The sequence below is a fragment of the Hesperophylax consimilis genome, chromosome 4, assembly GCF_061612785.1.
Source record: "Hesperophylax consimilis isolate HC1 chromosome 4, BYU_Hcon_1.0, whole genome shotgun sequence".
NCBI lineage: Eukaryota > Metazoa > Arthropoda > Insecta > Trichoptera > Limnephilidae > Hesperophylax > Hesperophylax consimilis.
This window is the reverse complement of record NC_142839.1, coordinates 11,910,663-11,934,138: the sequence shown is the minus strand read 5'-3', so window position 1 is coordinate 11,934,138 and position 23,476 is coordinate 11,910,663. Positions and strand designations below refer to the sequence as shown.

At 36.6% G+C, this 23,476-nt stretch overlaps 2 protein-coding genes across 3 annotated transcripts; both read right to left on the bottom strand.

The window, feature by feature from the left end:
- Positions 1-914: 914 nt before the first annotated feature.
- On the bottom strand, positions 915-11,602 carry chic (profilin chickadee). The gene is made up of 4 exons (XM_089631223.1): positions 11,388-11,602; positions 3,366-3,537; positions 2,024-2,123; positions 915-1,930 (listed from the first exon to the last, which is right to left on the bottom strand). Exons 1-3 carry the CDS (start codon positions 11,496-11,498, stop codon positions 2,026-2,028), a joined length of 381 nt encoding a protein of 126 aa, XP_089487349.1. The 5' UTR covers positions 11,499-11,602; the 3' UTR covers positions 915-1,930; positions 2,024-2,025.
- Positions 11,603-16,098: 4,496 nt separating this feature from the next.
- Positions 16,099-21,896, bottom strand: LOC149424205 (eukaryotic initiation factor 4A-like). 2 transcript variants are annotated; one of them, XR_016305777.1, is made up of 7 exons: positions 21,788-21,896; positions 20,850-21,237; positions 18,266-18,628; positions 17,980-18,111; positions 17,500-17,723; positions 17,203-17,402; positions 16,099-16,373 (listed from the first exon to the last, which is right to left on the bottom strand). XR_016305777.1 is itself a non-coding variant. In XM_089651355.1 (6 exons), the coding sequence occupies exons 1-6, from the start codon at positions 21,808-21,810 to the stop codon at positions 17,258-17,260; spliced, it is 1,275 nt and encodes a 424-aa protein (XP_089507481.1). In that variant the 5' UTR covers positions 21,811-21,896; the 3' UTR covers positions 16,451-17,257. The 2 variants fall into 2 exon arrangements, 1 of the variants encoding a protein (XP_089507481.1); XM_089651355.1 differs by lacking the exon at positions 16,099-16,373 and having other exon boundaries at positions 16,451-17,402.
- Between the last annotated feature and the right edge of the window lie 1,580 nt (positions 21,897-23,476).

Here is a 23,476-nt window from a genome sequence, read left to right as displayed (position 1 = left end):
TTTTGTAGTTTGTAGTGATGCTAAGCCCACGAACTAAAACGACCGTTCAACATACCTGTGACGGTACGAGATACAGTCCGAATGGCAGACTGCATTTAATGTATTTGCACTCATTTTGCTTTAGGAGACAATCTCATTCTTTGTTTCGGAACTAAATTATATTAATCTATTTTAAGATTGTCGGCGGAATCCACTCGAGCTCAATTTTAACAATTTTGATGAAATAGCGAGACCTGGTTTCACTAAATACTTACGTTCTAATTAATACCCCTTCTCCTTTCAATTAGAGCACGGAACATATTAATGCAGCAATTGAAGGAATATCTCACCTTTGTTTACTTGCCCTTTTATTTGTAATATCGGGCTTTTGATTGGGGTGAACGCCTTAACATTATTGAATTGTTGGTTATACTTTTGTGCAGTTTCCTGCTCGGTTTCAAGATATCCAATCTGTGCGTTCCTTCTCCATTGTTTTCGGTGGACGAATGATTTGTGTGGTGTTTGTCACAGAGTGTTCATAGTTTAGGGCAGCGACACATTACGCTATACATCGCTTGTCATACAATCCAATACAGACTTGTCACACCTGATGCATTATAAGGGTGTCTGCTAGCCAAGCGATATTTGAAAATAATGGGACCCCCTCTCCAGCCGTAGGTCAGATCAATTTACAGAGCGCCGGGATAAAGCGGCCGTAATCTGTCAATGTGACAGATCCCATACAAAGAAATGATATTCCGCGGCAGTTCCTCAATTGATCTGACCTCATCTCCCGGGCAAGATTATAGCGTAGTGCGACACCTCAACATATAATTTGCATAGGCCACTCCCAAATGAGCGTTGATGCGTGTAGCGTAATGTGTCTTAGGCTTTTTGTAGGATATGAGGTGGGGATCGGGAATAAAAGTAAGATGTGCTTGCAAAGTTTATCGTTTAATGGAGACAATCAACAAACCAAATTGCTTTTGTTACAAACAGGGCAGTATAAATGATATGGTGGCTTTCGTACGATGGATGTTCTAATCAGTTATCGGAGGTGTAGATTACTTCGCCAATTAAAAACTTATACATTTTATAATACAAATTTATTTTAAATCAGATACACATTATATCCCTCCGCATAGTACAAGAAACAATTTACAAAGCTATAGTTTTAATATCAATCCATGATATTTCATGGACAGAACAATATACACCTTTTAATTATTGAATGCAAGCTTTAATTTAAAATCAAAAGGAAATTTCATCGAGCGCTTTATTAGTCATGTGGGTATGGAAATAAAGGAGGCAAATAAAATATGTAATAGCGATTGAGCTCATAACTTCCATTAGTAACCGTATTATCTAGTATTATAATATAGAAGTGTCGCGTGGGCTCGTGGACATGATGGGTATGGCGAATGGCAGCCGGTGGCCGGCGGCCAGCAACCAGTGGCGTGACTGGGAGCCCCACGGCACTCGCTGCACTCACGCGCCTCACAGCGAGAGTCACAGAGTCGAGGCAAAATTACGGGACTAGAGATTTTTCGATAAAAATCCTAATTTATTACATACTCTCAGTATCAAATATTTCTGCTGGAAAGCGCGTACACAAATGCTCGCTGTATATATTTTATTTTATCATTCGGGCACGGGCCTCCCCCCACCGCACGTCTCCAGATACTGAACATTAGAGAGACGAGTACGATCCAAATATCGGGAAATAATTGTGCAGCGCATAAATACATACATATAGTAATACATTATTTATTTAATGATATAAATACACGTGCGGCGGCGAGGAGGCAGTGCGCGGGGCGCGGGCTCGGCACCCGTGCCCGTGTCCGCGCCCAGTGTCCGTGCCATTTTATACAATATACAAAAGTAATTACTTATTTAAAAAACAATTAAAGTAATCTTAACGTAGTAGTCCTCAGATCACGGCTCGCGTCTGGAAAAGAAGAACGGGCGTATGAGATACTGACTCGGTCACATGTAAAGAATGGTATGAGGTATGTATAAGATACTGAACTAGTATATTTACCTCTAGTATCCACAGGTAATTAAGTAATCGCCTAGTTTCTCCACGACAGACGCTGCCTGTTGTGGCTGGATTGGTTCCTCATATAGTGATACTACGACAGCTGCAACAAACCAAACCAGGAATTAGTACTGCGGCGGGCAGTTAATGAAGTTGTAAGTTTGTGGGGAGGAGGGGGGGGGGGTAAACAAACTCATTAGACATCCTTTTATCTCGGCTTTCTGTCATCTTGCATTCCCGACCCACAAGTAAGTGCTCATGATGTTCGCAAAGTTACAAATTATTTTATTTTTACATAACTAAAAATCTCCACACAAAAAATCGACTTTTCGAAAAAAATAAAGGAAACGTTTGCGGTCAAATCATCAATGCCATTTTATTTTAATATTAGCACTCTACAACTCTCAAAAGTTACGAACCGCCACTGATAGGAATAAGTGAATATGACTCATACAACAAGACCCATGTTATAGGAGGGAGGAAACAGGACGACAAATCGTTCCACAGCCATGTTGTTGAATTCGAGAACTAGTTGTACAAACGACTTGTTCTCATGCGACACATATTTGGCGTGTTTGACGTTTTTCCGACTACGCACCGGTGCCGAAGGGGTCAATGACGTCAGTTCTTCAGAACATCTTCCATTGAAATCCCGGTAGAACGAAGAAGCATGCCCCACAAAGATTGCAATCTGTTTGTTAAGATAGGTGGAATCTATCCAACGGACTATGCAAGAGTTTTTTTTTTTCAAGCATTTCGGGGTTAATTCCAGATTCAGAGTTTCTAACCAGATTCCAAAATTCCAGAGAAATAATAAGAACCAGAGGCAGTTGGTCCTTATTTGGCCAAATTCAGTAGTGTGGACTGCTATTTGTACAGGGTCAGCAATCGTGTACTATTAAAGTATCTGCGGGCCCGTACTATTGTGCAGTACTCCGAGCTTTTGAGAGTATGGAGCCCCAGTGCCTGATCTAGTCACTTAAGAGTTAGAATGATTAATGTGCAAGAAAAACAAAGTGGGGGACATCACTGTCTGAATCGGCCTCTCCCTCAAATTCAGAAATCCAATTTTATAAGGATGCGAGTATACCGTAAGATGGCATGGCGAAGTCATTCCACACGAATCGAGGCCCTTGTCAAATGTCCAGTGCAACCATCTGGGTCTCACCGTAACGTTCCAGGCACAGCCCCAAACATGCGTCACGAACGCGATATTTAAGATGTACAGGTTACAATGGTGTAATGACATAATTTTAAATGAGATAAACTGTGATTCGGTGAGGAGAACCCGTGAAGGGGGGGGGGGGGGACGGCGAGTGATTAAACAAAGAAGACAATTATTTACCTTGCTGTGTTTTCATGCAGTGGACTCCGACTTTGCCGAATTTCGCTCTGACGACTCGTTCTGTGCCGCTAAGGTAGATGTATCTCTGACCGGCGAGCGTTACTCCGCCGCTGGTCAGAAGTTCCTGTTTGTCGAATCCTTGCACGAGTTTTGCGAGTTCGTCCTTTGATACCTGCGGACAATGCAAACATTTCATCAGTTTACATTCAACCTCTAATTCATCAGATATCGCGAGAAACTACCTCCATTGAAGTCGAAGCCAAGTGCAGATCCTACCATATTATAGAAATTCGGTTCGGTAAAATAAATTCTAGAAAGGTCGGCTTTCTCAAAATAATTGCGGTAGAGGAATGCCGGCACACCGCGTTACGTATTAGACCAAGTTGTTGAGTCATTGTGACTCGAGTTTAAATCCATGAAGGAGACCACATGTTGCGTGAGCACTGAGTAGTGGAACGCGAGGTAAAACATCGTAGGTACTTAGAAAAGTAAGAGTGAAGTCAATTCCATGCTCGAGCATTTTTATGACGGATTATTTCACTGTAATTCGTCGACAGCCACGAATGAGTGATGAATTGGACAATTTATTTTGTACAAGATAAGACGAAGGGTCGGAGTGTATCTGTGCCAGAGATGTGCAAAGTGGGTACCCAAAACCATTTGAAATGCAAAATGGAAATGGGTCAAAACTTTTCCATTTGAAAATGCAAAATGGTTTTTAGAAAAGCATTTCAAATGCAAAATGCAAAATACCTATTTTCAAAATGCATTGAAAATGCAAAATGGTTTCTCAGGTCAAACAATTAAAATAATTATAGAATTTTTAAACAGTTTTGTCATTTAATAATGGACATCAATGTAGAACAAACATATTACATGATGGTAAATCAAAAAATGCCACGACTACGGATTATGAACCACAAAAAATTTGCGCGGGACAAATGTTGCCAACGGAAAAACATAGAAACTGCTATCTAACATTTAATATTACAGCGTCATGGCCCCATGTTCAGTATTTTTTGTAATGGTATCACTCAATTGCCAGGGCTTCTACCAGGGAGCAACTTGACAAATGTAAATTATCTCTCTAAAAAAAGATGAGTGGAGATAGTAGGAAGAATGTTGCAAAAAAGCATTTAAAATGGAAATGCATTGACATAAGCATTTAAAATGCAAAATGGTTTTTAGAAAAGCATTTAAAATTCAAAATGGAAAATACCCATTTTGCATTTCCATTTGAAATGGATTTATTTGAAATAAAGTACATCTCTGATCTGTGCACATTAATTATAGTTATTTGATTTAGGTCACAAGTTAAAAACGTCTAGTGCAAATAACGCATGATTATAGTTTTCAACCTTTCATTCCTGTCCTACATTTCCTTCCGCGTCACAAAATTCTCCAGTAGGACTTGGGACTCATCGTAACATAAAAATAAATCGAGGCGAAAATACAGAGATGGACAAGGAAATTAGTAAAAGCATTTTTTTCGTAAAAACTTGAAAATGAATTGAAAAAATATTGAAGTACGTTCTCCATAAAGGTAAGATTTTCTCATTATAACGATGGTAATAGTAATTATTCTGAACGGGTGAAAAGCAATTTAAAAAATAACTAAATTACCGTCATAAAAATGACTAGATCTCGCAAAGAAAACTTCCAGTTATTCGCGCCACGACTATATTATTATAATTATTAACAATGCCGAGGACACAACGATGCCATTTAAAGTATTAAGAAAAGGCACAACTTTGCAAAAAATATCAATGAATCAGAAGGCCCTATATGAGGCCCTATATGAGGCCCTATGCGGAAAGTATAAAAATAATAATGACTGTAAGCTGGATAATTCTGTAGAGTGAGTGGTGTGTGTGTGTACATATAAACAATGCCAGCATGTTCATGCATAAATACGGTAGCCTTCATTTAAACTGAAAATCAAGGTCGTGGGGTGAATGTCCCACATGCGGAAAACGCAACAATATCGGCTTTAAGAGGAGACAATAACCTAAAATAAAGCCAGAATCTTAACAACGTAAGTGAAGCAGCCGTGCACAAAAATATGCGACTCGGCGGCCCTGGTGTAATTGGACAGACCTGCGGTTGAATTTACCCTACTAAATCTCTAAAATAATAAAAATAAATCGATCTTTCCGTGGGATTTATTTTAATTATTTCTGATGAACGATTTACTAAAATTTCAAATGTTTCTAGAAGGATCCCTAAGGATGTTATTAATTCATCGTCTAGAAAAATAAAATCTGGTACTTAATGCTATTTTTTTTATAAAATTCTCAAACCGTTTTACATATAATAATTTAAGGGCAAGGTCCAGTTTTTATTAATCTTAAATATAAATACATTACATCGGTAGGTATCCCTCTAGAAACATTTGATATTTTAGTAATACGTTCATCAGAAATATTTAAAATGTGTGCGTCGAGCAAACACCCGGTATTAGTCTTACGTCGTCTTAACGTGGTAAGACGTTTAATAATACTAATTAAGAATTGGAGAGATTCAATTTGGAGAGGCAGTTCTGTTGCATAGATATGCAGTTGATTGTTTTTGGAAGTCGTTTAGTTTCTTCACAAAAATCGGTTATTACAAATAGGTTTTCTGACAAAGCTATAAATACGTATTTGGCTAGTCAATATGAGCTTCATTCTAGTCTCACACGAGCGCTATACTCTCATAATATATGTGGGCTTAGCCTGTTTCACCATATCGCTTAAATAGGCCAAGCCAACATATATATTATGAGAGCGCTCGTATGAGACTAGCTTAGCGACGTGACTTTTTCCGATTTTCCAGAAAAAGTTTCTGATTATTATTTTTGCAGCCGAAAAGTATTTTTTCCCACAGACCGAAAATAGTAGCATCCGCACCTAAAGATGCACACTTGTTTATTTATTTAATTAATAATCAGTATCTCTATCAGTGCGGAAGTATCGGAGAGGAAGAGCAACGCACTCCCTGAATTTCTGCCAATCTAAAAATTCCCGAGCACAGAACAATATACTAAATTTTTGACTCGCCTCATAATAACAATAAACAAGCAAAACTCGATTTGGTTATAACTAACGTAATGCGTAGGTACAAATAGGTGTCTATGCAATGCGTGTTGTACAAAAGCAGAGCGTTTTTTACCTATATTCAGAGCAGTGATTCGTTTCGCACATCGATCGAAGAATTTTACGAGAATGATCCCATATATTGTTATCTGGTCGAAATCGTAGGTAAGTACATTGCCTTACAAAATTATTAACCCAGGGAGGACAGCGTTCGAAATTTTTCCACCACATCAAAAGGAATGGTTTATCAGTAGCATTTTTACCGGGACATGTTTGTGTGATATTGTTTCGTTCAAACCAATATACAATGAAGAGACACGCTGTGACAGGTCAATACGTGTCATTGGGATTCGTTTTTGGAAGTAACAGGAAGAATTAAAAATGAATTCTATTATTAACGTTGATTTTATAAATAAAAAAACATGCGCTGAACCAGGCTCATTTTATGTATTACAGGAGTGCAAGTCAAAAACAAAACAAAAAACGGTAGTTTTTTAAAGGACTTTTATAGGAGCTGACGTACCCGTCGTTGCTGTGGGGTTATCCTTAGGAGATAGACATATACTACCAAGGACTTTTCTGTAGATCTTTTTAAGATATAAAATTCCAGTACATTATTTTAAGGTATTTCATAAGGTTTAGCCAGCGTTAGCATATTGGAAGCGACTGAAAATTTTTTTTTACGACTTGATTACAAAACTTCGGCTTTTCTAAAACTAAACATAAAGTGATAAGCAGTTTTTGTTTTGCGCGCTTAGTGAGGTGGGGATTCAAAATAATTAAGACTGCAAAATCGGTGATGAAGCGTGTGATATTATATTTATCTCGAGTATATTCAGGATTTCTGTTCACAGATCGCCTAACATCAGCTAATCACCTATCACAGTGTTACTCCACTGAATAAACAACAAATTTTCCTGAACTCGATTTTTGTGCCTCTATAAACAGGCATTTTTGGATGTTTAAATTAAGGAATAAACTCTTACAAATGCCGATTGGTGCATATCTATTTTCGGATGCTTTTCCGAGTATGTTAAATTGTGTACAATCCCTGTGACGTCGGTACATAGCGAAAGGTAACTTTAAAAATAATTAAATCTTTCTTAAGAAATACAATTTGTCAACATAGACATATAAATTAACTTTAAACATATAATTCAATATATATGTTTCAATATATATACAAGTGACCTACCAGGTAAATATTGTACTGTATATTTTCTCCATAAATAGTTAAGTAATAACACTGTAGAAATGTATTATAAGTTTGTACAGCGCCCTTGAGGTGTTTTTGCACAAAAACGACGCTATAAAAGTCATCCAGGTATTATTATTATTATATACCGGACTACAACTACGGGGCCACCGACGTCTTTCTCAGTTAGTGCAATGGGGGATCGACCTGATCTCCAAATAGGTAGGATTTTTAGGTATATATTATGTCCAAGATTTTTAGTGCACAACCCATTTTTGTGAGCACCAACCGCCACTGATACAGATGGGTTAGTATAAGTGTTTTGTGGGTGTTGCTTAGGTGTTGAGTATTATTATGCCGTCATAAGTAAAAACACAGCATCGTCCCCGAGATTCTCAAGGAGTACTGTAGTTCCACCCACGACGACAGTATTGTATCCATAGGTTATATTTTATACACCGCTTTTATATTTTAAAAGTTCGCCTAAAAAATAAACTTAAAAATAAGATACCCACCCCGTAATGTTTGTTAGGATAGTAGAAACACAAGGACACGCTACTGGCGTGAGGAGAGGTAAACGTAATATTGCAGATATTCATTGATCCGAAATCATTAAACTGACGTACATTCAGTGAGTAGACCCAAGTCTATGTATCGGACACAGGGTTGAAATTATACTGGTATAAAATATTTCAGGATGCACATCAAAGGTGGTTATTTGGATTAATAAACTTTAGCACTCTATAATAATTACTTACAGTTTCTTAAAAAACGAATCATTCTATTTAAATAACGAAAAACATGAATATAGAACAAGCAGTTTACAAACTGAACCAGAAATAGCTAAGTTTCCAGATTGTGACCGATTTACGCAAGCAACTAGCAATGTAGGCCACTACGGAAATACGCCACAGGGATACAAACGTACGATAAATAAATCGTTTCGCAAAATACCACATATGAATTCATCTTAATCCAGAACATAAAATAATATTTATAACATATATTAGCACATTATAACGGTACTATCTCCTTTGTACATAACAGTAAAAATAGTGTTATTTGTATAATAAATTATATCAGAGAAAACTCCTCACTATAAAGTGTGGTTAGTAAGGCCTTTATCTCTGCCAGGTTGTTCATGCAGTTATCATCTATTAATAGGTTAATAAAATGTAGTCTAGCCAAGGCTTTGCATAATTTTCTACGTAATAAAAATATATATAATTAGAGTCATTATAATAGTGTAAGAACCAAATATTTACTAACTACGAAATGAAGATAATATTATTGGACGTTCGGAATGCCGACCATCATTGATTGAATCAGAATTATTTACAAAACAGTTAATATTTACGACGCCACATTCCCGTGAATAGTTTTTTCTCAAAATACGTACTCGCGTTTTCATTGTTTACGACGCTAGCTGTGCTTGAAACTGTGCGTGGAAATTGAACATAACACCTAAAGTTTAGGGGCCTTTCTGACTGGGAAGTGGGCAAGTTTTGTTTAAAATTGTAAAATATGATAAAATTCTGATCAGCGAACGGGGTGCTACGTTAAAAAAAATAATCTTAGCGGATGACTTTTATTCATCTGTCAGTCCAGCCCATCGGAAAAACTTCGTGGACGAAGCTTTGGTAGTTCGACTCTTAGCGAAGGTCACTCACTACTTCATCTCCATCTCCATGCAGGTCGATGTTTTAACTTGGCTGTCGCTCAACGATAGAAATTTTGACTGCTAATGGTGGGGAGTGAGGATGGTTCGCCTTGGTAGCTGATGAAAAGGGCGTGTTACGCTTAGTGGTATACGCATTAGCTGTCGAGTCAAGAGATTGCGGGTTCGATCGCGCTAAAAACATGATTAATGAATGAATGAACTTTACAAAATTGATTTGCAGTTGTGGTAACGAAATGTTTAGCGCGATCGAACCCGCAATCTCTTGACTCGACAGCTAATGCAAATTAAAGAAATAAATACGTTCTAGTAATTATTCAGTGACATCCCAGAAGGTAACGATAACGTAAGATAACGCATCTGAAAACAGTCTCGATAGATTGACAAATTATTATTATTGTATAAGATTTCTATAGACATCGATACCACACAACTATTATTTCGGGAGTCGAGCGGAAAGGAAATTTTTGATTTTTTCCATTGTTTACCAACATTATAAAATAAATAAAATAGTCAACAACTTGGTCACGTGATCTGCTATTGCCAGCGGTACTTCGTCGTTCTTAATTTGAGAACGGCCATGACCTCTGCAATGGATTTCCTTTGTCAGATTTGAATAAATCTGAGCGTTCTCGGGATAATTGATACAAATACAATATACACTGTGATACAAATGCCACCAAAATTGTAAAAAAAAAAATAATTAATTGTAATTCGTTATACAGATTTTGCGAAAATTGAAATTGAAAATGCACTGCTAGTATGAGCATGCAGATGCGCAGAGTAAAAATGACTGTATCGGACATCACGCCCTTTTTTCCCCTCGATGTCTTCTATCAATACAAAAATAATGGTAATGATGTCTAGTGATCGGTTGTTATGACAAACTGACAGCTGCGTTTCAAAGCGACACCTGCACACCTTGGAAAAAGTACGATCTAAGTGACTTTGTGCAGTTGGCAATAGATATTGCATATTTGCAGATGCAGCTAGTCAGAAACGGAATAAAGACCGACTACGTATCACAGAGAAGTTTCTCTCGTATCGTGAAATAAATGTAGATAAATATTATTCACTATCACAAACTATTTGAGGCATGTTCCAGCCATGTTAAATATGCAATATGCGGGGGACTAATTGAGATTTAATTTGAAACCTCGATACCAAGTTGACACATCGGAATTCTGAAGTGGTGTATTTTCACTCGACCTACGAAGTTTGAATCACTGTGCACCGGCTGACAAAGGAAATGATGGGTGGGTGTAAATGCAAAAGGTAAAATAGAACGAAATAAATACCGATACCCAAAGGGTATTCAACAGATAGGCATATTCATCAAACCACAATCAATAGTAAATTGATCTATGTTTATATATAACATGGTGGACGTAATATATGTATTATAATGTACTATAATCAAGAGTTTAAGAAAAAAACGTAAGATTTCGAGATAATTTATGTACTAAAGAGTAAAAAATGTATCATCATTAAATTAGGGTAGGTACCACAGGTACAATCATATTTTCACCCCTTCAACCAACGTGTCTGAGGAAATGCCAAATATGCCGATCTTACATTCTTTACAATGGGAGACATAATAACAAATAGGTTTATGAAATTGCAATAGATGCATATTCCTAGAATGTAAATGAGTCTAAGGCGTTACAGCAGCCTTTTTTGACAGCGGGAAACTTCACTTGTAGAGCAATGGAGGATGGACCAAAATTTCGCCGGCCGTCAGTTGTCGCCATCTTGTTGAGATGTGCGAAGATTATGCGTCATACAAAGCGAAGAAACAAGACATTTATAAAATCGGGGAGAGAATCTACACCACAACAGGCTAATGTACCTTAAAAAACTCTGGTAACAATAACTAAAATAAGCACAGTCTTCCGCAAGAGAAAAATCACATTCCCGTTCCATTATCCGGCGAGAGCCGGCGATCGGACCCGGATCTTTCAACTGATAATACAACAGAAATACTATTTTCTTATTAATATCCCATTCAACACCATAAAGGATAGTACGAATTCATGTCAAAAGGTATTTTTAACACACATGATGTACCAACTTACTTCAAAATTTTCCGACTTTGCCCAAAGATTTCCATCATGTCCAGCTATAGCAGCTTTCGTAACACACCGCGACGCCATCAACTGTTTATCGACATAATCTTGCCAGCTCATGATTAATCCGGTAATATTCTAACACCTTTACTTTCAAACACCAGGCCTCGCTGACCGACGAACGTTTCAATACTGTCTGTTGCAAAATGGATGCAAGCATAGACAGGAAATGGGGAGATTCAGAAACTGCTTCGGGTGACGTACAACCGGAATCGCGTTCGATTATGATACGGAAAAGTGCTGCCAGAGGGTTCACATATTTGTTGTGCCACATCCACAAAAGTAAAATTCTTACATGTTCATTAAAACGGTAGGGACTTGTAGAAATTTCAGAAACCATTAAAAGTAAATAAATATCATCATCAAAAATATTAATTTTGGATATCCGTTAATTATTCCTGCGTGAACTCTGATTCAATGAATTCAAATTTGCTTTGAATAATGCATGTGCCACACCACGCTTTATTCTCGTAGCTTGGCCTATTTCAGCAAGCACATAGCTCGCATGTATGGTGAGCGGTATTCTGAAATGAGTATATTTATATACTAAACATAATAAATGAGTATATATATTACTCCCCATACACACAAGCCTTGCTTATTTATGGGGGTACATGTACATCAAATCAAATCAAATCATCAAAATGGTATTTCTGTTGTATTATCAGTTGAAAGATCTGGGCTCGATCGCCGGATAATGGAACGGGAATGTGATTTTTCACTTGCGCAAGACTGATACAAATATTGTATATACTTCGTGTATCTTTTTTCTATTAATAATAATAAAAAAAATATCTATATATATATCCAAGCTATGAGTATAGCCCAAGTCTGTCAGCCCTTTTTTGTCATTTGCATAGAATTCAGACTATCCCGTGATTTTTCACGGGTCTGTGGAATCTTTTTATGTCCTCAAATGGATAAAATAAATTCATAATTACAATTCTGTAGATGTTAACCCTCACGCTTCATTCTGATTGGGAAATAAATCACCGTAATTATTTATCCTCAGCTCCAGGACAAAAACTATTTTAGATTATTTGTAGCTGGTTTTGGCTGTCATAAGGGTAGGTATTTATATCAGTTGTTGTATATGCTCGCTCGCTTGCTCTCTAATAGGTGGTAGGAGCCAAGGTTCGTAGAAAATGTACACGAGATAGAGCTGTGATTGGCTAGAAATTCGTGACGTAGCTAGAAGCCCATTTTTCCCTGGGAGATTTGAATTACTGCAATACAAGTGGTGTCAGCGACATAGAATGCATTGATAATATTATATTAAATTTAATGTTCGAAAAAAATCCCAGAAATATTTGCAGTGTTACTTTTATTTGATGATGTAGAATCGAGGTTATTTATTAGCGCATGTACTTATTGCCTTTGAAGACATTCAAATTTTCAAGAATGACAGGGAAAGAGTTGAGAATAATTGTATTTACACAAAGAGTCGCACATGGTGGTAGATACTCTCAGCATCGCCTTGGTGAAAGAACACTATTCGGAATCGAAGCGTTGCTTGAAATGGCTTTATCCGTGTTTGGTGCCCATACGTGAATAGCCAGGTACTTTCCCAGCTTCCTCTTTCCCACCCCATACCGAAATAGCCCTATTTTTTAGCCTCCAACTCTTTCATCACTGCTAAATGGAATAAAACAAATTATTTATAATACGACAAAATTATACTGAAATAAACCGAATTTCAGCAAGTATATAATATCTATCTACTTCACACAGGAGGCCCGGAGGAAAATAAATTCACCTGACAGCTGTGCTCTAAAGAATGCAATCTGTTTGTTAATCTATCAAAATGACCGTCTGAATGAGTCGAGGGTTTTTTCCAAGTATTTTGGGGCTCCAGACCAGAGGTGGCTCCCAGATTCAACAATGGTTAAAAGTATGTAATCGTGAAACATTCAAAGTATGTAGTGGTATGGACAAATCTACATAAATGCATGGAAAGATATACCAAAAATTGACGTTTACCAGGGGTTATGAATGGTTCAGAATAAAACTTTGAGGTTGTAAAATCTAGTGTACATGAAAACTGGGTGTAGTTAAACTGGAAATACATAAGATTACTGTTAAGAATTTTTTAAAGTATATATTTGTTTCACTTGATCACGCCATGTCTACCTCGACGACTTCTACCATTCACCTCCACATCATACATTCTCCTTACACCACTTTCTTCAGTCATTACATACGCCTAATTTACCATACACAAGTATTTTTTTCACTACATCACGCAATGTTTTTATCGGTCATCCCCGACTGGCAAGATATGGTATCAAAAATACTGATATACCAGCATATAATATTATAAGAATCTTTAGTTAAATAGTGAAATTATAGTTACAAATGGCTTATACATTTGAATCTGCGTAAACGTAATAAAACCTGTTTTTACTTCCTTACCACCACATATAAGTAGTAAAAGCGTGTAAATAGCAGACCAGAATAAAACTTGATCATATTTGCTGAATTATAACTTTATTTTACCCTCAGTTTGTATGACTAAACAATAAAAAATTTCAATATATGAAATCTTTTCAATTAAGGTAGTTCTCCCATGGGTCAGCAAGAACTGCTGTATGACCCGGCGCAGAAAAGTATAATTCATTGATGTAAGGTAACGGTCTGCAGCGCAGTCCATTTTTTTTTTTTTTACTTTATTTATTTTCATTTCTTTACATATATTATACATATTAATAGACAGTAAATAATAACATAATATATATTACCAAATTGTATACAAAAGAAATGAAAACCCACTAAGGCACTGCCTGAGTGTGGGTAATATAAAACCATTACTATAATTCAAGTACCTAAGTATAATATAGTTTTTTAAGAGATTAAGAGACTTTTCCGTGCAGAGTCTGCAACACTTGGTTTATGTCGATTCTTTACCGACCCATCAGACAAAAGTCTTGAGTTGTCATGAGAAAAATAAATATTGTTTTGTCAAACTATCCAAAACAATATTTTCTTAATTTATGTAACAGTTTTAAATTATTGGAAGGTCCTATCAATCAGCCGAATCCAAAGCCAGACTAACAGTGCCCACACCTTGTAACAACTGTTAACCTAGTATACATTACTGCCGCCACGAATGAAACCACAGAATCCTTCTTGAGTACCTCAAGGAGGATGATGTGTTTGTACTTTTGGCGGCATAATAACACTTTCTCAATACATGCGAACACCTAAGCACAAGTTCTCCTAGTGAGGTGTTAACAAAACTTATGTAAACTGTATATAAAATATAATAGAAATAAATAAAAAAAATTGTCTTAACAACACACAATCTTGCGTTACTGAAACTATCGATTCAAACTCAAATTACATAAGACTATCCTTCTGATGCTGAATTTGCAACACTATTCCTCCTTACATGATTTAATAGAGTGAAGATATGTTACTGAGACAATGGTCGTGGTTTCATTAAACTAGATCCGTTACTAGTCGTTGACTAGCTATTTCATTTGTACACACAAATTCTTTAAATGGCCATCCTTCTCATAAGCCCAATCCAAATATTTGCCTAATCAATGCTTAAATTTCCAATACCAAACTGTGTTAACAAAATTCAAATGGGGTGGAGATCTACGATGTCAGGCGAGTGTGAGTGAGACAGACCACTGGGCTAAATGAAATATTTGTTTCCAATCAAATTTGTATGGAAGGCACTTATAGTTTTTTATTTATTCTATGTTGTATTCCTGTAGCATCATTTTGACACAATCTTTCTTAACCCATAATTTTTTAGTAAATATATGACAAAACCTTGCTCCCATACTGTATATTTTTTTGAATTATTCATTTTTATTGTCTTATTAGCGAAATTAGAGAAAAATCACAGGATAAATGTTGGTTTTGTGAAACTGAAAGTATTTATAAAATATTTTTTGTTTACGTCAGAAATTTACTTTCCAAATGAAGTAAAATTTAAAAATCATTAGTGATTCAGATCTGTAAAAAAATTTAAACAATAAATACACATTTCAAATGGAGATAATTTATAAAACCCCTTTCTGATAGATGCCTACTTCGTTACTCGTTTGAATATCAGTTCTCATTTCGAAAATTAGGTATATAGAAAAGGCAAATTTGTGAAAGATGTGAAATATAAAGAAAAGCACGGGAATATTTCACATCACTTCAGATAACCGAAATTAGTATCTTTGATGATTAACATCAGACTATGGTCAGTAATACTTACTTTTTTCTTCTTCTAGCCTTTGATGAGATCCTCTTAATTTTATGCAAGTAGACTGCTGTCCCATGGGTCGGAAAGGAATCTACATAGACATTAGACACAGCGCAGAAAAGCAAAGTTCGCGGTTATACAGTCTGCAGTGCAGTCAATTGTGGGAGTTTTCTGCATAGGATCTTACGGCACTGGGTTTATGCGGATTCCGTGGGAATTGCCTAGACGTGCAATTCTGATCATCAGCAATCCCATATATTTGTTTTCTATTTGCATTTGGAAATACATGGTCAATCAATAGTGTTAACGTAGCATACATCCTTTTCATATTACGCATCATGTATTAAAAGTATTGGAAGGCCAAATGATATTACCGACCACCAGAAGGTGTCAATGCCAACTTTAAAATGACTGAAATGGTGAAGACTTCATGTTTGCAAAAAAAAAAGAGTGGAATTATAATATACATACTTTATTGTGCATTTAAGCAAACTTTAAATTAATACATGTATATTAACATGTATGTATGCGAATATATTGTACGTAAAATTACATAAATATGTTTACATACATACACATATATAATTATAAAAAATAGTATTAAGCTCAACCAGAATCCTATAAGATTTTCAATAGGAATGAGGGGTGTAGTAAAAATGTAACAATTTGCAATTTTGGACTTCCAATAAAGATGTATCCTCTCTCTCTCTCTCTGTGTGTCCCTGGCCGTTCTGTAACAAACAGGAATTCTTCTTTACAAGGGCCCATAATACAGGAGGTCTAGAGAGCATGCAGAATTAAACAATCATTTCATTTAAGATAGTTTATTAATATTCAAGGTATGTATTACAAAACAATAGATAATATAAGAGGTTACAATTATCTTTTATGCTAATGCCATTGAATATAGCCCTCCAGAATTCCTCAAGGTTCTGTTCTAGTAAGAGATCATTATTCATTCGCTCTCTTTTCCACCTTACTTCCAATTATAAAAATATTCATCATGCGCTAAAGGCATTGCCTTAGCCTTGTATAGGATAACAGAACTAAGAGACAATGAATAAGTTATTTCTTCACCGGGAATGGAGCTTTCAGTCAATGGTTTATATGGAAAATGTAACCTCGCTGGTACACAGACAACTTTACTGATGACAACTCCCAACCCAGTTAAATTAAAGTTCACCACTTACTAAATACAAATTTCATTGCATGTTGATGAATTTTTAAAATTATTATCTTTTTATTATCAACATTAAAAACATTTGATCAAAAAGTATCAAATCACTATGGTAGCTTAAACTAATATTTATAATAGATTTAACTAAGATATATAAATGAACCTTAAAATAAAATATTGGATAAATAAGGACAATTTAATAAGACCTGTGTACACAAACTTAAGTATAATTATTACACATATAATATAAAAGTATCCCATCGGTCGTACCCTTCACATCCACACAACCAACCCATGGGATACAGTTCCCAGCGACACTCTACACTCTAAGGAAACATTGTAGGATTCACATTGGTCAGCACAAGAGAACCTCAAATACTCACAACATGGACTTTTCCAATGAGCGCAGGGCTGCTGCCGCACTGAGGTGTGCTGCTCTTACAGAAGGTTGGCAACGTCCTGTGGCATCTCATCGATGACGGTACTGTAATACTCTTCAATATCCTTCAGCGCGCGGCGGTCGTCCAGCGTCACAAAGTTGATGGCAACTCCCTTACGACCGAATCTACCACCACGTCCAATCCTGCAAATAATCAACATGTACTTGGGTCAATTCACTGGAAAAAATGAGAAAAAAAAAAACAAACATTTATCAGAATACATTATTTTGTATGTTTTACCTGTGGATGTAGTTTTCACGGTTTGAGGGCAAGTCAAAGTTGATAACCAGAGACACCTGTTGAACGTCGATACCCCTAGCAAGCAAATCGGTAGTAATGAGCACACGGGAAGAGCCGGTACGGAACTGTTTCATAATTGTGTCTCTCTCTTTTTGGTCCATGTCTCCGTGCATGCTGGAAACGGTGAAGTCCTTGTCTTGCATGCTCTGGGTCAGCCAGTCGACCTGAAATGTATGATTCATCTTTTAAGAGGTGGCCAAAAATACATGTGAACCAGATTGACAAAAGGAGGGGTCCATGCAAGATAAAAATGCTACAAAATGATCCTGCCTCACAACACTGTGGCGATGTAGTGAGGTGTCACGTTAAAAAAAAACCACTTGTTGATAGACAACTTCATTCTCAAGTCACCTTAAAATTATATGAGATGTCGTAATAGCACAACAGTTGTCCCGCATTAAACAGTTTAAAGAAAAATACCTTGCGACGTGTGTTACAGAAGATGACAGCCTGGGTGATGGAGAGGGTGTCGTACAAGTCAATGAGGGTTTCCAACTTCCAGTCTTCTCGCTCCACAGACACGTAGAATTGTTTGATACCATCCAGGGTGAGCTGAAACATTAAAAATATTAATAAAGGAAAATGGACAGATTATACTCCTGTGATTTGGTGTAACATAATATTGTTGGATTCTGTTAATTTGGCTGTCATTTCCAATAATGGTATTTATGTTATGGAACTAGGATATAAAATGAGTGTTTTATACCTCATCTTTCTTCACAAGAATGGAAACAGGGTTCCTCATGAAGCACTTGGACACTTCCATGACTTCACCGGGCATTGTTGCAGAGAGCAGGATAACTTGAACATTGGGGGGCAGCATCTTGAACACATCATGGATCTGATCTTTGAATCCTCGGGACAACATCTCGTCGGCCTCATCAAGAACAAACATCTTGATTGTTCCGGGACGCAGGGCGCGACGAGACATCATGTCAAATACTCGACCGGGAGTTCCCACCACCACGTGGACACCCATCTCCAGGATGCGCATGTCCTCGCGCACATTGGTCCCGCCGATACACGCATGGCACTGCACATCCATGTAGTCACCGAGAGCCAAGACTACCTGAAATAATACATTCATTTCATCCATTAGGGCACTTGAACACTAGGTTTGCAAAGGACAACGAGCAAAATCATTTTTAATTCGTTGGATGTGAGGTAAATACCTATAATATAACAATGAAAGATAATACCGTACATAATAGACCCCTCGATGGGGCAAATTATAAACAAGAGTAATCCCACAACTGGCAGTGATATCAATTTAACCCTAGATAACTAATCGCTCGTCGAGGCGACGACGCACTACTCGGCGAAATTCGAAATCACCTACTTCCCCCGCTCCCCGACCTTGACTCTTTCATCACCTTCCTAATTTGAGTAAACAGTGCAGCACGTGACGCGATTGCGGCCACACGCATACTAGGACGTGCCCTATGACCATCTCTTCATCCGCTGGACATTCATATATATTTATTGTTAATGTTGGCAAATCTTCTACAATAGAAGCTCCGGTTCATCCAAGGCCCGGAGGATGACCAAACACCCAAACGGCCCAACCTTTTTAACAGTTGGGCCAGATTGACGATTTTGAATCACTGGCGGGCCACTGAATACCTGACGGTTCCTATTTCCACGGGGGGGGGGGGGGGGGGGGTTGTTAGAGAATTTCTATAAAACATAAATCCTCACAAAAAAAAATTCAAAATGAGTGCTCCCCACCAAATATTTGAAATCCATGAGGGGGGGGTTGTTACGGAACTTTGCTGAGAAAAAATTCCGCGCACCCAAAAACAATCATATTCATATGTGATTCCCCACAACAATTTTTAGAATTCCATGGGGGGGGGGGGGGGTGGCTACAAGATTCCATTTCGGACGCAAAAAATACTATATGAAAACCGGTGTATTTTTGTTTAAAAGGAAAGTTCAACAGGTTAGATTTTTTTGTCGCTGATTCTCATTCTGAGTAGCCCAAATAGCGATAAATCGCCTTCGTTGGCAACACTGGTGACCGCGCGCAAGCGGCATTGTTTGTTTTACCGCGGGCCCGCGACACTTTTTCAAATTGGCGGATTGGCGGGTTTTTTGAAAATGGTTTACGCGGGCCACTTATAATTCGTTCGCGGGCCACATTATGGCCCGCGGGCCTGGGGTTGGGCAGCCTTGTCATAAACCTTACTTTTGTGCCATGTAACAAGTTCCTATATTAATTAAATATTTTTGATTTATTTATAGTGTTTTATTGCGTAGTCCACTCGACGAAAGTGTAGTTACAATGAAAACAGTTTAGTTATCTAGGGTTAACATTTGCAAACCAAAACGAAAAAGATAATATTCAAGTAAATCAATATCTGGAATAATTAAATGAAAGAGATCTGAAAAATTAAAACAAATTTCTGATTACTCATCCACTCAAAAAGACAAAGAGCAAGAGATAAGGTTGCCTTGATTTGGCATTAAACCATATTTTCAGGTATTAATCTTCAGTTCTTTGAAATGTTGAGAATTGCAGACAAGAATGAAAATGAAGAATCCAAATGAATTCACATTGGGCCACAGAAAAAAGAAATTACTGTCAGATTGAAATAACAAACTCTTCAAAGTCCATTTTAAAAATGTTGCTTTTATACAATCTATAATAAATGATTTTGATGTTGGTTTGGTCTAAAATAAATGGGCACTTTTAATAGGCATAGATAATGGAAATTACACTTCTTTTCAACTTAATTACTAAAAGAAACAACGATTTGTGTTGAGATAGATTGTAAAATATGCATTTTAATTCAAAGTTCAAAATTTACCTTATAAAACGATCCCTTGGATGCCAGGGTTTTGAACTTTTTTGTGTGGACTGACACTAAATAAATAATTTTTTTTTTTTATTTTAAAAGAAAGACAAACATTCCCAGGTTACGAATAACCCAACAATGTTTGAAAATCTCCTACTACCACCACAGAAAGCCGAAAATGTTGCTTGTGTTGTGATGGAGGACTTAGCCAGCCGAGGAATCGAACACGCGACGCTCGGGTGAGACCCAAGCGCTATGCCCACTCAACCACTGACCGGTCTAAAATAATCTAAATACTAATAAATTACTTAATTAACCCAAACTAAGAAGCTTTTTTGTGCATGTAAATAGTTGTTTCTTGTAGTAATTGTTGAAACAAAGTGTAATTTCCATAATTTGTGCATAAAAGTGCGACAGTCAGGAAAATAATTACACAAATAATATTACAATTTTGGATTGTAACTAGCAGACAACAAAGACACTTGTACATACCTTGGTAATCTGTTGCACCAACTCACGAGTTGGGGCCATGATCAGGGCCTGGCACTCGAGGCGAGATGTATCAATTTGCTGCAAGATGGAAATAGAGAATGTAGCTGTCTTTCCGGTACCAGACTGAGCCTGGGCAATGACGTCATGTCCCTTGACACAGGGCATAATAGCCCTCTGCTGAATGGCTGATGGCTTCTCGAAACCATAGGCGTAGATACCCCTAAGCAGCCTTTCATTGAGGATCATGTCATCGAAGTTCTCCACAACTTCGTGCCAGTTTGTATCGATGACACCATCTGGCTCCATACCGGGGGGCCCTTCGTAGGATGCGGGGACCTCCTTTTCCTCGGAGGGGCCATTCTTAGGCCTCTCCGTATCCCAATCATTTCTGAAAACACGAAGGTACCATTAAAATCTTGTCACTGCAGACGCACGAATGACGCATTACTTTTTGACACAAAGTATTGTTTATTATGTTGATGACGCTATAACAGAAGTAAATTAACTATTATATCGTTTCTAGACTCCAATTTACACGGAAACCTTCAAAACGTGCAAAAAATATAGTACATAAATTTGAGAATCGATTGGATACACCGACAACTTGGGATTATGTCGTAGTAGTTTTGTGGTTAGTACGTAATGATTTACGGACTCAAATGCACTTTTTCGCGGCAATCTAATATAAATTCAATTTTCTGATCGATTTAGAGGATATTACAACACGTGCAATTCAATGAAAATAATTAATCTCAAATGTACGCCATGTTGGCAATTGTAAAACGTGAGAATCATTGAACATTTATAGTACGGATATCACAATATGGAATATAGGGGATCATAAAGCGAGTGTATTTACAAAATCTACATTTAAATTGTTAAAAAATAGAGACACATCATATGGAAATACACTCAAAATCACAAAAATTGAAACTTACCTTCTATCCTGTGAGTAAGACATGTTCTAGTTGCGTTCGCAAAAAGGAAAAGAACTAACGTCAAGTGAGTGACTGTGGCAATGCTTCACAATTCTGAATAGTCAACAAAACAACTATTTTCAGTAATTTTACTTAATTTTTTTTTTTAAATGTATTGAGACCATTCTTTTAAATAAATTAAATGTACAAAGAGATATTTGTAAAACAAACCTAAAGTTTGGATGTTGTAGTTATTTCCGTTCAAATGTCACTTTGATTTTGACATTGCGACCAAACTAACAATAAAATAATTATTTTCTTGGGAAATATTTTCAAAAACTGAGCCGTTGTAAATTTTTATTATAATTTTTTTACGTATGTTGAGGATGTTAAACGTCTTCTTAATTTTTTTTTGTATTTACTGTTTATTTTGCAATTCTATTCTTATAACAATAATTTGCTTTTTCGATTTCTGTTTTGGTTGACCAGATGTTATAAATCAAATATTTATTTGGTGCGACTTTGATAGATTTCCAAAATGCATTATTTGGTTAAAATTGTAAATAAAAATTGAAAACAATTATTATTTACCCAACGCAAAATTTTATAAATAGAATTCTCTGTAAATACTAATATTTTTTCAATTAAATTAATAGAGAATTAAGTAATATATATATATATGTATATGTTGAAATTATATTTTTGTGTTACCTACTCAATCTCCAAACTCTAAGAACGAGTTGTTTCACAAAATTTGAACAATTCATAAAATTTCAACGTTAATTATCAAGTTCCGTAAAAGTCCAACTAAAGTTCTGTTATTATGTATTATGAGCCAGTTGTTTCACAGATCTGAAATAATAAAAGAACTTGAATAGAACTTCCACCGAACTTGAAAATTAACTTTGAAATTTGATGAATTGTTCAAATTCTCCAAAACAACCCGTCCTTAGTGAACAGACTTCTCAACCTGCTAAAATTTTTGGAGTACATACCTTCTCAATAAGCATAACTTGTTATGAAGAGGGGGCAAAAGCTAGTCACAGACTAGAGATATATACGAGTATATGATTATACAGGTGTCCAGGGGTAAAGTGCACTAACTTCGAGAATTTATTCCACATGAAAATGCAAGTAACAAAGATAAATGACTATTTCCGAAATTCCAATGTTTTAAGGTATTTTTAGGAAAAAAATTGAAGTCATGAAAAAAAAATGTTTCAATGGAAAAAATTTTGTATGGGAAAAAGATAAAAAGTTATTTATCTTTTTTAAATTCTACCATGATTTAGAACCTCCCGAATTTAGTGCACATTACCCCCAAACACCCCGTATAAATAGGAGCGTAGGTCACGGGTTCGAATCCCGGCATACGCGTAATTTGTGTTGTTCCACAATTGATTCAATACAAATAATGTAGTGTATTTGTGGCACGTGTCGGTGCCAGTGAAGATACTCTCAGTATCGCCCTGGTGTAAGACCCACCAATCAGAAGTGAAATGTTGCTTGAAATATCTTTAGCCGTGTTTGTTGATCAGATCTACCTTCAGCCCTACAACATAGCCCAATTGGGGATGCCAGTCTCACTGGCTCCAGATGGTTGGGACTCTTGTGCAGTATTCACATAAAAAAGGCCAACCCCACATATATTATAAGGTTGTATATCTGTTTGTGAATAGCGTAAGTCGGGATCCGCTTTTATTATCCTAC

What these genes read in the sequence shown, in the direction of transcription:
- LOC149424205 (XM_089651355.1), bottom strand. Translation starts at nt 21,810, where the DNA reads ATGTCTTACTCACAGGATAGAAG. An exon ending in TCTTACTCACAGGATAGAAG is followed by an intron (nt 21,238 to 21,787) that starts GTAAGTTTCAAT and finishes TCGTGTTTTCAG; the next exon opens with AAATGATTGGGATACGGAGA. An exon ending in CGTGAAAACTACATCCACAG is followed by an intron (nt 17,403 to 17,499) that starts GTAAAACATACA and finishes GATTATTTGCAG; the next exon opens with GATTGGACGTGGTGGTAGAT.
- chic (XM_089631223.1), bottom strand. Translation starts at nt 11,498, where the DNA reads ATGAGCTGGCAAGATTATGTCGATAAACAGTTGATGGCGTCGCGGTGT. An exon ending in CAAAGTCGGAAAATTTTGAA is followed by an intron (nt 3,538 to 11,387) that starts GTAAGTTGGTAC and finishes CATTGTCCGCAG; the next exon opens with GTATCAAAGGACGAACTCGC. An exon ending in CTGCATGAAAACACAGCAAG is followed by an intron (nt 2,124 to 3,365) that starts GTAAATAATTGT and finishes GGTTTGTTGCAG; the next exon opens with CTGTCGTAGTATCACTATAT.